At 60.6% G+C, this 15,610-nt stretch overlaps 2 protein-coding genes across 2 annotated transcripts; one reads left to right on the forward strand and one right to left on the reverse strand.

The window, feature by feature from the left end:
• Window positions 1–1,378: 1,378 nt before the first annotated feature.
• On the forward strand, window positions 1,379–3,141 carry BESB_062110 (alveolin domain containing intermediate filament IMC8; the record flags this gene model as incomplete). Its single annotated transcript, XM_029364625.1, has 4 exons — window positions 1,379–1,528; window positions 2,005–2,214; window positions 2,500–2,645; window positions 3,033–3,141. 4 exons carry the CDS (start codon window positions 1,379–1,381, stop codon window positions 3,139–3,141), a joined length of 615 nt encoding a protein of 204 aa, XP_029219333.1.
• Window positions 3,142–4,133: 992 nt separating this feature from the next.
• Window positions 4,134–14,322, reverse strand: BESB_062120 (uncharacterized protein; the record flags this gene model as incomplete). Its single annotated transcript, XM_029364626.1, has 13 exons — window positions 4,134–4,221; window positions 4,501–4,577; window positions 4,638–4,783; window positions 5,296–5,534; window positions 6,081–6,481; window positions 6,852–7,362; window positions 7,939–8,151; window positions 8,487–8,666; window positions 8,924–8,996; window positions 9,269–9,560; window positions 9,927–11,226; window positions 11,365–12,494; window positions 12,832–14,322. 13 exons carry the CDS (start codon window positions 14,320–14,322, stop codon window positions 4,134–4,136), a joined length of 6,141 nt encoding a protein of 2,046 aa, XP_029219334.1.
• Window positions 14,323–15,610: the final 1,288 nt, after the last annotated feature.

The following is a 15,610-nucleotide window of genomic DNA, read 5'->3' on the forward strand; positions in this document are numbered from 1 at the left end:
TCTTGCCCGCGCGGCGACCGTCCGCGCGAATCGATTCTGCCGCTCGTGTGTCGCCGAACAAGGGCTTCCATGGCACAGCATCTGCCCTGCAGATCTGCTTGAGTCTGTGGCCTTCTTCCTTGAAGGCGTTTCTGCCGGAGCGATTCCCGCGCCTTTCCCCTCTGGCAGTCTTCGAACCACCCAATTCACGCCACCCAGCCATCGGCTGCTGTCTCGCTGCGCGCGGCGCCAGTTCTCTGTTCCGCCAAGCGTATGACTTCCTGATTTCTGGGGGAACGCTTGGAAACGCGGCGCTGGCGGACTCAACAGAAGCATATTCTTTCGCTGCAAGAACGCGTGCCGGTGGCTTAATAGGAAAGCTGACCGGTTCGTCGAGGTGAACCGGTGACGACCTCTCCTCACGCGTGGCAGCAGCTGAGTGGCTCTTCCACGGCTCGTCGGCATGGCCGTCTTGTATGTGCTGCGAGTTTCTCTCGTCGAACAGGTCTTCTAGTCTTTTCAGTTCAAGTTCAAAGCCTTTCCTCGGTCAGGCAAGAGCCAACTGCTTGCCGGCAAACGTGCTGAGTCTATGAAACTCCGACCTTACTCATATTCACGTGACCGTCCCTCCACTCCCTTGACCTGCGCCTCTGTTGTTTGACCTTCCAAGGCCGTCGCTGCTGCAGTGTGTAGCTCTCTCTTCTGTATGTGCTCTCGTGCTGGCGGACGGGTCCGTATTCTGGATTCACAGCGCTGCTGCGCCACGCTGCAAGTCTCCTGGTCTCTCTGCACTAGGGCTGCTTGTTGTCCGCTGGCGCCGCACGCGTGCTACGGCATCTCGTTAGCGCTTCCTTCAGCATTGCTCGCTGCCCTTCCTCGTGTGGAAGCATTTATGTGCAGGCCGTCCTGCTTGCACATGTTTTCACCGTCCCCTGTTGGGGTTTGTGTCGTTCGACGCATTTTGGGTCGCCTGTCGCGTTCCGCTGGATGAACGCCGGAAGCTTCAGTATATCTGCCACTGACAAAGCAAGGGATTTCAAAAAGGTCCCCGGTCCGGCCTCCGAAAAACCGCCTCCACCTCTGAGCGATCCCGCGCCCTCACACTGGGTTCATCCGCATGGCTGACTGAGGAAGTTCTCGAGCGAAACGTCACCTCGGCAGTTTGTCACCAGCATCGCACCACGCATCTCTCCCGGCGCCCGCACGCGCGTGACTCTCCTTGAAGTTCCGAAAATTCTGTGAGCCTGTGCGTGTACCGGTCACGCCACCGCCATTCAGTCACCGGGAATCGTTTTCTAGTTGCCGTCTCGAGGGCTCACTTCTTGCTTGGAACAGCGTTTTCGAGTTTTCGTCCGCATCGCCTGCGCATCTGCAAGGCTGCCACAACTTCTCTCTCAGAATGTACGCCGGGGGGCCGTATGCGAGCGGCGTGGTGGTCGCCTCCGGTCCGCCGACTGCGTCGCCATACACCTCGACGATTCCCACGAGCTCGTTTGTCTGTGCGGGGCCTCCGCCCGAGGGCGCGACGCTCCTTGACCCTGTTCGCGAGGTAGGTGAGCTCGGGTTGACCCCAGGCCGTCGTCATGTCTGCGCGCACGTCTGGCCGCTTTAAGGGACTGCGTTCCGATCGGTGCAGATGGATCTCCAAGTCCACGTCGTCGTACAAATACACATATATGTCTAGGAATATGCAGCTACACGGGGCGGCGTATCGTGCCGTTGAAAAGCCGTCGCAGACACACGGCCTCCTCGACAGAGTCCGCGAGACACCAAATAGGCCGCATACATAGAGGACGCGTATCTCTGGTCTGCCAGTGGATAGCCCAGAGCTCGTGCTGATATATATACATCTTTCTGAATTATTGCACCGTGCACACGTCGTGATCCATTCGCCCCTCTCGAGTGTGGCTGTGTAGGGCCCGCTGCACTCCGGCACAGTGGCGGCTCACGTGAGAGAGCAAGGACAGGGGAAGCGAAGGAGCGCCTCTGCAGGAATGTTCGTCCGGTGTTTCCCTGTTCCTTTAGGAACGCATTGTTGAGGTCATAAAGGAGCGAGTCGAGAATCGAATCATCGAGGTCCCCGAGGTTCACTACGTGGAGAAAATTGTCGAGGTTCCGCACCCCGTGTTTGAAGAGAAACTCGTTCACATCGTGAAGCCCCTGAAGCAGGAGAGGTTCAAATATGTCAAGAAGCCGGTCTACCTCGACAAAATCGTCGAGGTCCCACAAATCAAGGTAGGCGTCCTGCGCGCAGTCCGCTGTGGTGCTTCGCTCTCACGCGCGGCCGGGGGGGTGGCTTCCGCGTGGAAACTTTTTTGTTCTTCGGCTGACACGCATCGGCGTAGCGCAGATGCTTCTCCGAGTTCAAATGAAACCTGTCTGCGGCTTCTCTTTGGCAATACGCATGCGTCGTTGCCTGCCTCCAAGGCCCCGCTGCAGCTACTGGGGTGTGTCTGCGATCCGAAACCGTTCCACCAGAAAAGCTTTGCTTTATGTGTGTATTGGTTGTTGCATCTTCAGTACGTGGACAAGTACGTGGATGTGCCGCGCTACAACCACCGAGAAAAGATCGTCGAGGTCCCCAAAGTTCTCGTCGTCGAGCGCATCATCCCGGTGCTGAAGACGTTTCGAAAGGAAACTGCTGTTTACGTCGGCGAAGACGTAAGGTGGAATTCCATTTTGCTGCTGCCCTTATGAGGGCGTCCACGTCTGCTGCACTGACAGCTGACTGCTGCTCTCCACGCGAGAAACGTTTGTTGCCAGGCATGCCCGCCCGGCCCATACATTTCTACGAGTGTGTGTGCGGTGGAATAATGCGCGCGAACCATAACGGTGCTGACTTCAGTGACGCCTTAATCTCCCAGCGGTTCGCGGGTGCAGCACCCCGGGAGCTATATAGGCGTATACGAACAAAGGTGTCTAAACGTCGCTGTGAATATGACGTGTTCGGATGCAGACAGCGCAAACTTGGTTGCGTGTATATGAATCGGTGGTAATATTTGCGATGACCATGTGAGTCTGTCCTGAATCTGGGTGCGCTTTTTTCAGGGCAGCCAAATGCGGATTCCGCAACAGATATACCCTCAGGACGATCGCTACCAGACGCGCGTTTCAACCTCGTCGCAAACAGCTTATCCGCAGCCGATGCCTCCGCCCTACTGAGCTCTCTCTATTTTAGAATCGATTTCTCCAGCGAAGAGACAGAGAGACAGAGGCGAGAGTCGACTCAGTCTCATCGCAAGTTTTCTTTCTTCTCACGCGGCGCTCCCTCTCGCGCGGGCGCCTAAGGGACCTGTGACGCGTCGGCACAGAGCGTTAGGGTTTGTCTGTGCATTCCAGGTTTTTCTTTTAGCATCGTCGACATGCTGTTTCGCGCCTTCTGTCTCGTCGCGGGTCGCTGGCGCTAGGCGCGAGCCTCCTTTCCTGCCATAGCCTCTCTGTAATCTGCGCGTTCAGTGCAAATAAATTGCGAAGCAGTTGTTCCTTGTCCCCCTGCATAAACGAACGTTTCGTCACGCTCTTGTATCGCTGATCTTCGCGGCCTCTTTCAGAGCCGCTCCGGGCGGCCCCTGATGGAACCCAAGGACGCAGCATTCGCGAGCAATCGAGAATGACGATTCGCCAGCGGCACCGCAGAGCCAGACGCTACTGTAGCATCGCGCAGGACGGCGGCAGGCGGAGCGAGGCGAGTAGGTTCAGAATCCTTGCAACGCGGGAAAAGGGAGCGACCTCTGTCGCGAGGGTCAGACGCGCGTAGAGGCGGAGTCCTCAGACGCCTGGAGACGGCGCCGAGTGCACACACGAGGCCGAAAGTGCTTGGTTGGCGAGACTCAGAGACGCGTTCCTGCCCCAGACGTCCGGGGGGAGACGCAGTCTATATTGGACTCAAAACTCATTGTCTGTCCTCGCACCCGATTCCCGTGACCAGCGAACCGGAGTGGTTTCTCAGCGTCTCGTACGGGATATCTCTCCTCGGTCGCAAACACCAGCACCCTACGGATGCGTGCGCAAGAGCTTCGAGATGGACTTAACACCAACGGGCTCCACTGGATAAAAGTGGGCGCTTGGAAGAAGCCAGAAATGCAGCATCACACGGTGCGCCGTCTTCTCTGTCACGCTTCCGCCGTGCGACCCGTTTTCTCGCTCGCGGCTATTCAGATTTCTTCCTCTCCCTGGCTAGGCGACGCTCCCTTCTGCTGCATGTCGTACTGAAGGATGCGATGCAGGTCGCTCTCAAGCTGCCTTGGAAAACAACAGAGGCAGCAACCCAAACCATAAACACAGCGTGGGCGACAAAAAAACCAAGAAGAGAGCCAGCTTGAGGCTTCTACTGAGAAGAGGCACCGAGCTTTTTGTCAGCATGGGTGACTGAAGCTGAATCGAAACTATAGAGCAGAACGAATCAACTCTTTAAGGAAGCGCGGAGTGTATATCTTGCGGACTATGCGTCGAGGGGTCAGCGAACCTCGGTAGCGGTAGAGAAGCTCGTCTGTCTTTCCTCCGTGGAGTTCCCCGGCTTACTCAAGCATCGCCTCGCACACAGCTCTGTCTGCGACGTCCTCTTCTGAGTCGTCTTCTTCCTCTGCGTGTTTCCCTCTCTCACGGCGGCGTACCGCCTTCCGCTTGGCGCCGACAGTCAGAGGCGACGAATGCGGCACCGCAGAGACGGCGGTCATTTCGCCCGTCAGCAGCTTCCGCCGAGAGAGGAAGGCGCTCACGAGGACTGCGAGCTTGGGGAAGAGGTAGTAGAGCGGAAGGACTATCGGAATCGCGCGACGAATCAAGTCGCAGAGCTCTTCAGACGCTGAAGAAAGAGCGTACCAGACGCAGAGATCGCGGAGACGAACCTCGAAGTTAGGAAAGATCACTGTGGGACGCGGATGATACCTCGGTCACACAGTGGATTCTACGTATCTGATGTATCGTTGAAACGATGCTTTGTAGCCCACCAGTAGGAATAGCGACCGTAGTAGTCGTAGCGAAGAAACAAGCTCGGGTGTCTGTCTCTAGACCGACTGTCATCACTCCCAAGCCGGCCGTGAGAGAAGGCCACGAGATCGCAGTTAGGCGCGATAAAACCAAGCCGACAGCTAGGCAGGCGCTTCGCTAGAAGACCTCTGAGACTCTCGAACTGCGTCCCGCGCGCCACACTCTGAGGTGCTTCGCTCCAGCTTGTGACTGCTTTCGCCCTTAGCGAGAGTGAGAGAGAGGAAGACGCTGTTTCAGCAGCTCCTTGTCCGGCGACTGCGTGGCGCCCGCCGGTATCCACAGAGGGGACGCGAATTCCCCATGCCTGCCCTCCCGCGGAGTGCGTACCTCTGTCGCCCAGTCGCTTGACGCTCTCGAGGAAAACCGCGTTCGCGCTCTCCGCCGCGAACGCGGGATTCGTCTCAGGGGCCTCGCGCTTCAGAGCCTCGTTGTCGCGCAAGTCGCACGCCACACACGTGATGCACTTGAAAAAAAAGAGGCAGCGATCGACCGCTGTCAGCGGCGCCAGCGCGGGGTGAACAGACGCCGACGTCGGCTCCGCGGGCAGGCGGACGAAGTGCTCGTAGCTGAGAAAAGAAAAGCCGGAAAACGAACGGCAAAAGGCGTCTCGAAACACATTACGTGAAAGATCCGTGACGCGAGAGAGAGACACACACACAGAGGGAGAGGGACGGGTCACGTGCCTCGTCGCCGCGCGGTATCGTTCCATCTCGCGTTCGAACGTCCTTCCCCTTCGTCTTCTCTAGTCTCCTGAGACTCGAGAGTTATCTGCCTCTTTCGGTAGACTCGCCAGCACACACTCTAACGCGACACGGAGATACGCAGCGGACGACCTAGCCCTCGTGCGTTCGCTGCCAGGTTGCACCTCCAGTCTTCACTGTGGCGCCGGCGTCTGCAGCTGCGGCTACGAGTCTCGCATTCGCCCGCACAGATGCCTAAACGTGCGGAATACAGGACTTGAGTGTCTAAGTAGGCCAAGCGATGAGGAGAGAGTTAGAAGGGTCGTGCCGGCGCTCAGTCCACCTCGCCCCCGAGGTTCATCGCCGTCGGTCCCTCTCTCGCCGTCGTCTGCCTCTTCTGCGCCGCCTCCTCTGCCACCGGCTGCGGCTCACCTGGACGCTTTTTTGTCTGTCTGGAGCGTTCCCGCCTCGCCTTGGTCCTCGGAGAGGCGCCAGATGGCGGCGGCGGTCTCGCGGAGGGCTGCGACGGCGAGGGGAAGGAGGTGTTGAGCGTGCTGAAGGAAGCGGCAGATGGGGTTGACTGCGTCGAGCGGAAAGCCCTGGGAGAAGAGCAGCTGCAGCGCGTGCGGGCGCCGCGTCGACTGGCGATCCAAGAGGCGACAGAGGAGCTCCCACACGCCGCAGTTGCGAGTTGCACCTTCGCAGTCCTCTTTGAACAGGGCGCCTACTCGGCGCACGTCATGCGGCGAGTCAGGCAGCGCCGCCGACGACCCGCCGCCGCGAGGCAGCGAGAGGCGGCAGAGCTCGATCAACACTTGCAGGACGCTCGCCTCCTGAAGCCGGGCACGTGCGGACAGAGGAAGAAAGCCTCATCGCTATTTCGTATTCGGCTTGCGCCACGGCGGCTCGCCTCTCGAACAAACGACTCGTACAGACCTCCCAGGAAGGTGGGCACCTTGCAGCACATGCGCTCCTTTCGCCCCAGGGGGCCGGCTGGTCGGAACTTGCAGCTCGTCTTTGCCGGCAGTTGTCGAACGCGTCCTCAACATCGCATCGGACCCTGTCCTCTGAGGCCGAGCGTGGCCTCTACGCAGGACGCCTTTCCTCTCTCTGCTTGTAAAGACAAACACTGTCTATCTTCTGTCTCTCTGCATGAACCTGTCCGCGTTTGTCGCGAGCTTTCGCATCCCGCTGCGGCCTCACCTGCGTGGCGAGGATTTCTTCGGGGTCGAAGCGCGCGCGCGGAAAGCCGGGCAGCGAGGGCGCACCCATGAAGACGTAGCCTTCCATTTTCAGCAGGAAGAAGTAGAGCGCGTCGGGGAGGAGGTTGAAGGCGAAGAGGCGGAGCAGCACGGCGGCCGGGACGCGCAGCAGGAGGTTCAGGACGTTCTGACAGACGTTGAAGTACTGCGCCGAGATCTCCGCACAAGAAACCCGCTTCGCCGCCGCAGAGTCCGCCTCGTCGCATCCCGCTGCGTCGCTGCACGCATCTCCAGCAAAGGACGAGGAGTGGGACGACGGCGAGGCGAGGAACAAGCGAATGAGCTCCAGTGCTAGGCACAGGCAAGCGACGCTTGGCTCGAGGGACGCGTAGAACTGCCAAGTCTCCAGGAGTAAGCAGATCTCCTCTTCGCTGGGCGGAGGCTTCGCCGCCGAAGACGCCCCGGAGCCGCAAGACGGCGCACCGGAGGGTTCCACGAGGTCTATCCAGAGCCTGCGAAAAGGGGGAGGGGAGACAGGGCACAGAGACAGCCACATACAAGATGACCGTCGACGCGGAACCTGTCTACGCGCCGACACACGTCAACGGCAACTGATCGCGACCCGGGGGGGCCCTGAGGCAAACTGGGTGGCGCTTCGTGCGCAGCTGCAACGCCTCTGCACAAGGGCCGCCGCGCATGCAAGAAAAAAGCTACAGCTACACGCGCCCACGAATAGGGACGAAGTGCGCTCGTCTGTGCAAACTGCTTTGTGAGACACCGACACCCCTACGCAGGTACAAAGCTGCGCACGGCAAAGCTGAACAGTGGCTTCGCTACTCCGCGTTAGTGGATCTATTTCACCACTGCTTTCATGGACTCTGAGAGGGTCTCGCCGCGCGACGCGCGCCTACGCCCCGCCGCCTCGAAGCAGGGCACGACACGCCGCCCGCAGGGCCCGCCTCGAGCGCAGTGTGGAGAAACAGAAGTGCTCTCTCGGCGCCGCAGTTCGTGGGCAGGGAGGAGTGGCTGTGCGGCGTGCCAGAAGCACTTCAGGAGACGCTTCCAGGCAGCGAGCTTGGGAAACGAACCTGCGCAGGTGTGCGCGCCCGAAGGCGAAGATATCCAGCGCAGAAGGAGCTGCGGAGACGCCAAGCGGCCGCGGCGACGGCAGGGCCGACGAAAGCGAAGCAGCGAGAGAGAAAGCGGGAGAAGGCGAGGAGCTGCCTGCGAGCAGCCCCCGAGTGCGCTGCGCGGTCCACGTGTTTTGAGTGAATGGCGCCACGGCTACGTCCGCGAAAAGCCTGAGAAAGAAGAGAAGCCGCTCTGCGTCAAGCTCATGACTAATCGAGAAGGGTCAGTTGCAAGGTTAGCGCGTGGACTCTGGCGAAGCATGCGACACCGCCGAGAGGTCGGTTCGCCGGAAAAGGAGGGAGCAAAAACACGCAAGCGAACGCCAGAACGACGGCGACGGCGACGACGGCCGCCTCCCGAGTGCACAACGAGTTCGGCTCCGAATAGATGCATCCCACCACGCCACACCTGCATCCGCGATGAAGAATTCAGAGAGGGAGAGGGGCGACGGGACGAGAGGTGAGAATAGCGCGGAGAGAGAAGACGTGCAGAGCAACCGTCTTACTGCTTCAATCGCAGATCCTCGCCTTTGCATGCATTCGAGAGCGTGAGCGGAGAGAGGAGCGAAGGTTCCAGTTGCTCGCGCCAGTCTGCCGGCCGCGGAGTCAGAAGTGACAGAACCTCAGGCAGCGCGGCGGCGACGGCGTCTTGCACGAAGCGCAGAACCCAGTGACTGAAGATCGGCCTGCGACCCCGCGAGAGAAAGAAATCAAGACGCACATCTCAAAGGCGAAACGAAGGCAGAGCACGGGACGGCGATCTTGCAGAAAATCGAAAACCCGCTCCCTGACGCTGTCAGGTCACGATTAGCTCGACACAGATATGGCACGGCTAAAACAACTCCGCTGCGGAAACCAACAGCCTGAACGAAACGGCAGCGTGAGGGCTGGCTGGGCAAAGGAGAGGGGGAAAGGGAAGGCGCTTGCGAAGACATCGACCTACTCGGTAGCGCAGAATTCAAGAAGGCCGCGCCACGGCAGGCTGTGGAGTTTCGCGAGATACACCGCATCCCGAGCTGCAAAGCGAAGAACAAACAAAAACTGAAAACGTCTTGCACCTCGTTTCCCGCCAACGCATGCGCACACGGGAGACACAAAGGCGGCATCGATCCACCCACTTGCATGTGCATCAACGTGTAAACGCCTGCACGAGTTTCGGAGTCGCGCGCTTTTCGTCATGGCGCACCGATGAAGGCCGCCGTGCCCGCGAGAGAGACCTCAGCACAGTTTTCAGTTCCTCGTGGTGAAGCGGGCGAGTGCCTGACGCCTCCCCACAGCTCACGCGTACCTTTGAAGTAGGGGATCACGTGGAGCCGCGCGACCATGTAGAGAATCAACGCGGCGCCCGCGCTGCTTCTTCGCCGCGCCTCGGCGTCTCGCGCCAAGTGCCTGCCCCGCCCAGCGTACTGTCCCCTGCCCGAGACCGCGCCCGAAAAGAAGAGGAGACCCCTCTGTGCTCCACCGACCGCAAGGCCCTTGCGGCCCGCGTCGGCCGCGTCGGCTGATGTCGCGGAGCCCAAAATCTCCGACGCGGAAGGGAACGCGTGTTCGCGGAGGCGGCGAAAAAAGACAGGCAAATCCTGAAGGCATTCAGAATACGTGGAAGCACGCAGGATGAAGAGACTGCGGCAACGGCGGGGAAGAGACTCAAGGATACGTGTAAATATGCTCAGGACCCCAGAGACGTACCCCTCTCTGTCATTCCACCTATATATATGCAAATATATATATATATATATATATATATGCTTGCGCATACAGGCGTGCATCCTTTCCCCTGTCTGCATCATCCAAGACCCGTACATATATATATATATATATATATACATATGTCAAGTTATATATGTATATTATGAATACACATGTATATAGAAGGCAGGTGCATTGGCTCTCGATGAGAGCGGGCGGGCGACGAGAGCGGCACGGGTCGCGACGACCCGACGTACGAGGGGAGAAGCGAGGAAGAATCGCTCTTGCTCTTCTTCGCCTGCAGGCGCGGCGTCTGTGAAGAACGGGTGCGAGGGGTCGGGGGAGGCGAGGCTCGCGAGCATCTGCGAGAGAATCTCGACGCACTGAAACCAGCGCTGGAGCGAGGAGAAGGGGAGCAGGTGCGAGTCGCCGCCCTCGAGTCGTCCGTGGCTTTGTAGCATCGCCGCGGGGACGTGCACGAGAGCGGCATCCACTGCGTTTCGCGCAAAGCGGAGGAGGAACCGATACAAGCGGAAGGACAGCATCAGGCACAGCGAGCAGGACGGGGTCTCGGCAAAAAAGTCTTCTTCTCGAGGATCCCACTTTCCTCCCGCGTCGCTCGCGCTGAATGCACTCCGCAGCCGTGAGGGCCGCTGCGAGTCGCTCGCCTCGGTTGCCACCTGCGTCTGAGACTTCGCCCCGCTCTCCCGCGGCGACGCGGAGGGCGCGTCCCAGCGCGCCGCTTCGCACTCGGCGGCGCCCTCCAGCACCCCAGTCGGCTCGCCCTGCTCCGGACCCCTCAGCGCCCTGGGCGGTTTCGCGTCGGAGCCTCCCTCGCCGTCGCCGCGCTTGGCTTCACTTCGCGCGCGGGGTCGACTCCAGACGCCTCTCCCGCCCACGAGCAACTCCAGCTCTCTTTCGCATGCAGCCCGAGCGCGTGCCCAGCTCCGCCGTCGCCCCTCCTCCTCTCCGGGCTCCTCCTCCTCCTCCGCGCCCGACTCGTCGTTGCCGTCGTCTTCCTCGCAGCCAGGCTCGAGAAGCGCGCCGAGAACGAAGTCGAACAGCACCGGCGCGGCCGCGCGCGAGCCGAGGCAGGGCTGCTGGGAGAGCGACGCAGGCAGCAGCCGAATAAGGGACTTCTTCACGAGGAGCGGATCCGCAGGGCGCAGCGTCTCCTGCGTCAGCGGACTGAATAGCAGGAGCGCGAGGCGCTGGCGGAAGTCCGCCGCGGCCTCAAGCGGCAGAAACGACGCGGGGGGGCCTGCAGAGTAGGAGGCCGCGTGCGGGGCGCGCAACAGGACGCTCTCGCAGGTGATGAGCAGCGCCGCGATTTCCGGCGGCGGCGCGGCGGAAACAGAGGAGGACGCAGTCGAGAGGTAGGCTGAGAAGACATCTGACGCCGAGGCCAGCGACGAGGAGGAGAGCGCAGCGAGTTTCAGAGCCCAGAATACCGCGTAAGGTAGACTTGCGCGATACGCCCGACGCAGAGGGAGCACCAGCGCGTCGACCGGAAGAAAGCCAGTCATCTCCGCGACAGCCAGTAAGCTCCAGACGCGGCTGCAGCGGTGAAACGGGTGAGACTGGAGAAAGAAGGGAAGAGAAGGAAATGCAGAGGACCTGGGGCCCAGCGAAGACAGCTCCGTCGAGGCGAGCGCCGCCTCTCCTGTCGGCGCCGCCGCAGACAGAGGCACCGACCCGGGAGACGAGGCACTCGGAGGCAACAGAGCCTCCACGAAGAACTGGTGAAGCGCCGAGGCGACCCGCCCCTTCTCAGAAGACAAATCGAACTTGCCGCCGCCAAGAAAGAACGTCGAAGGAGAAGAAGGAAACGAAGACGAAGCAGCAGGCGCTGCAGGCGGCGCAGAAGACGACGACGTTGAAGAGGAAGACGAAGAAGAAGAGGAAGATGCAGACGAGGAAGAGGAAGAACCTGGGGTGGAAGATGAAGCAGATGTCGACGGAGAGGCGGAGGGCAGGCTGAGAGATCCTCTGCGACTCCGCTCAGTGGGGGACGGCGTCAGGCTGGTCACGGACGGTGGCGGCGAGGACTTTGACGCGGTTTTTCCGCGCGATTTGAGAAATTTCGCCGTAGTTTTCTCCGAGTCCTTCTTGGCCTTCCCGCGCTCTTCGTCCATGGCGAGGGCGCCCGCTGCAGCGGCGAGGACCGACCCTGGAGCGCGCCTTCTCTCCTCTTCCTCTTCCTCCAACTTCCGGCGGTGCTTCTCAGCCTCCAGGCGCACGCGTGAATCCCGCAGGAAGCGGAGGTGCTGCGCTTCTTCGTGGTCGTAGGACAACACGCACAGGAGCAGCAGCAGCTCGGCCTTCGGCAGCGGCGCGCCTGGCAGACGCGCGAGAACGCTGGCGAAGAGCGACGCGGGGAGCGCCGCAGACGAGGCGGAAGACGAGGCGGAAGACCAGGTGGAGGACGAGGCGGAAGAAGTGGCGGAAGAAGTGGCGGAAGAAGTGGCGGAAGATGAGGCGGAGCAGGCCGGCGAGACGAGGGACTGGAGGGGGAAGACCTGCATGCGCACAGCTTCGTGGAGCTTGTCGACCGAGGGAAACGAAAGCAGGCGCAGCACCGAGAGGGGAAGGACTGGGCGTGGCAGCGGGATGGACGCGTCAAAGAGCTTGAGGAACAGCAGCTGCGAGAAAGCCGCGCCCGCCTGCCGAAGAGCCGAGAAAACCTTCTGCGCGAACGAAAACACGAAGAGCGGCGGCAGGCGAGACGCCGCAGGTGCCCCCCCAGAGGACGAGTCAGACGCACCGGCGACCGGATTCGCCGCGTTGAACGCGGCGATGACTGTCTCAATCAGAAGCTCAGCGACCTGAAGAGACACACAGCGCGCAGACGCGAAGAACCGTGGAGCGCCGGGACGCAGCGCGCACAACGTAACCCCAGGCGTGGATAAAAGAGAGAGAGATCAACCGTGAAGTCTTCGCGCAGCGAGACACTGAAACGACAGCGCCATAGCAACGGCCGGCTCCCACGTACACACGTACAAGCATGCCCATATGTATGCATGTATATAGGGGTATGTGTATGCGTATGTGTGTGTGCAGCAGCGTGCATGTGTGGTCGATGCGTGTCTTTTTCGCGATGCACGAATCCCTCGGCATGAGGAGCGGAGGGAGGCACTCCGCACTGGACCCGCTGGTTTTTACCTGCAGGCCGCGCTCGAGGTTTCCTGGCTGCACCACCGCGGCGAGCACCGTGTCTCGCACAAGATCAGCGTCTCTCTCGCGCGTGCGCTCGCCTGCATGCGCTTCGAGTCGGGCTCCTCCTGCGTCGCCTTCCGCCTCCGCAGCTTGGGAGTCCCTCTGTTTTCTCTCCTCTGTTCGTCTGGGGTCGTCCGCGGCGCCGGCGAAGAGCAGGTCTCCAGGGCGCAGTCCGAGCTGCTGAACTCGCGCAAAGTTGCTCGCGTGTCTCCACGCAGCGAGGCACTCCTCGTCCGCCGACGCCGCGTGGGTCTCGGCTCCTGTCTGCGCCGGCTGGCGGGAGTCCGTCTGTCTGCGGCTGGCGCGGCCGAAGTCGGCGTGCGCCGCCCGCCGCAACCAGTAGACGGCGAGGAGTTCGAGCGCGAAGGCCAGGAGAGGCAGCTGCGAGAGACAGGGCGAGGTCGGAGACAGAAAGAAGAAGGTGCGCGAGAAGGGCACCGCCGGGGGCCTCCTCTCAGAGGCACTAGACACGGCTGCGTGCGGAGGAGAGGAGGAGGACGACGCGGAGGGAGGTGCGAGCGCGTGCTTCATGCGCAAGCCCTTTCCTTTGACGTGCCTGGCGATAGAGACGCCCTCCAGGAGAGCCGCGCGGCATTTCAGCTGATCAGGCGGAGAGACAGCCGCCTCCACTATCTGTTTCTTCTCGTCGCTGCCCGCCTCAGCCTCGCGCGGCTCCACGCCAGCGGCGCGCGCGCCATTCGCCGCGGACGCGCATCGCTGCACGGGGTCGCGTTCTTCGGCCTTCACGTCCTCGCGGCCTCTCTTTCGCCCTTCGCCGGCAGAAGAAGGCAAGGATACCGAGGAATTCGAGCCGCGCGGCGAGGCGCCAGATTTCGCGCTGGCGTCGTCTTCGGATGGAGTCTGCCGTCGCTTCAGCGCGGCTGCGCGGACTCTCTCTGGCGAGAGCCGCAGCAGAAGGAGCGGCAGGAGGAGAGGCAGCAAGGGGGTCCAGGCGCGAGGCAGCGACGCGCTGCGCTGGCAGCCGTGGAGGACGGCAGCGACATCCTCGCAGAAGAGCGAGAGGACATTTGCGGCGTGCTGCGCAGTGGAGTGAGGAAGCCCGGAGGGAGCGGCCGGGGAGCCAGAAGGCGAGAAGAGAGAGGCGAAGAACGCGAAGCTCTGCTGGGGGGAGTCGCGGCACGCCTGCTCAGCGGAGGACGACGCCTGCGAAGACCCCAGAGGACATTTCGTCGCGGGAGCCAGAGCTGAGGCATCGCGAATGGAGAGGCGGCTCAGTGCCGCGACGAAGTCCGTCTGCTCCTGAGGAAAGATCTCCGCGAGCAGAGAGGAGAGAGGCGGCGGGGGCGAGTCATACTTGGCCGCGGCGTCGAGGAGAAGTGGCAACAGTGGAAGAAAGCCTCGCCTCCTTGGGGGGGAAAGCAGACGAGACAGTGAAACGAAATCGCGAAACTCGAGGCAGCTGATCAACTCTTCCATCGCGCAACAGAGCGGCCTGCCGCAACAGACCGCCGCAAACAGGAGGACGAATGGAGCACGTCGTGTGTGTCTGCTGCGACAGAATCACCCAGAAAACACCTCAAAGCGAACGCTGCAGTCCGTGCTGCTGCCTGTGCGTGGAAAACGCCTCGCGCCGCGCGGAGGCACTCGAAGAGGCCTCCTGCTTGCTGATAGAAAGGCAATCCTCTCACTGCGGCGGTGTTCTGAGGAAATGTTTCTTTACGACGCGTCGATGCTTTGCATGGCATCCAGGAACAAGGGCCCTGGGTCGCTGGAGCCACATGGAGGAAGAAACGACGCCAAAAAGGAAGGTACAGAGCAAAGGGAAGCGCAATCACGGGTACTTTTGAGGAGTGACGCGAAGATAAAAGGCGAAGGACGACCCTGGATCTGATGCATGCTCACATCTTATCTGGGGCATGCAAACGATTTGCATCTTGTCAAACTGAAGTCCTTTTCGCTTGCCGCAGCAGTCCATCACAATGAAGAAACCTCAGGTGTCTGGAAGAATTTCTGGAAGGAATGCAGCGGAGCGCAATTTTTCATTTCCGAATTGCTGGTGCACGAAGCCGCTTTTCACCTCCAAGCTCCGTTCACGTGTGCATACGCAAAGAGCCTTGCTTCATGTCTGAGCAGTTTTATTTGTGCACACGATAGAGGCTTTGTTGGACGGTTTCACGCCTCATTTGGTCTCAAGCTTTGTGAGAAAATACGACTACAGTCACTGCGTCAGTGGCTGCCAGATTCAGCTTAAAAACCGGCTTTTTTCTATGGGTGGCACAGCTCGTCCCGTGTCTGAGATGGTTCACACGTTCACGGGGGAAAAGCGAGGACCTCGCCGCGCGTGAATCCCAGCTTGTGAGAGTCCGAACGGATCAAGAGTTAGGCTGCCTGGCGCTACAGGATTTTCGCGACGCCTATTGGCTTCTCGCTAAGCTCGGCGAGCTTGCTCAACCCTTTGTGGCGTTTCCGCGCTCCGAAGGCGAGTATTTTTCTTTAAAATACGACCGTAGGCACACGTTGTCTTGTTTCAGTTGTGCGTAGTGAGGATAAAAAAGGAGGGGACAAAGGCAGCTTTCCCGCCAGGCGTCTCAGGGCGTGGCGACCAACACGCTGCGCCCATATGGGCATAGGTCGCCGTTTATTGGCGAGGTATAATCCAACTTCGACTCTACAGAAACTTATCGTTCACAGCCAGCAAGCTGAGAGGCTGTAATCCTCGCTGTAGAGGCGTTTGATTTCAAAACGAGCGCACGTAGGACGACGC

The sequence above is a fragment of the Besnoitia besnoiti genome, chromosome V (genome assembly GCF_002563875.1).
Source record: "Besnoitia besnoiti strain Bb-Ger1 chromosome V, whole genome shotgun sequence".
Classification (NCBI taxonomy): domain Eukaryota; phylum Apicomplexa; class Conoidasida; order Eucoccidiorida; family Sarcocystidae; genus Besnoitia; species Besnoitia besnoiti.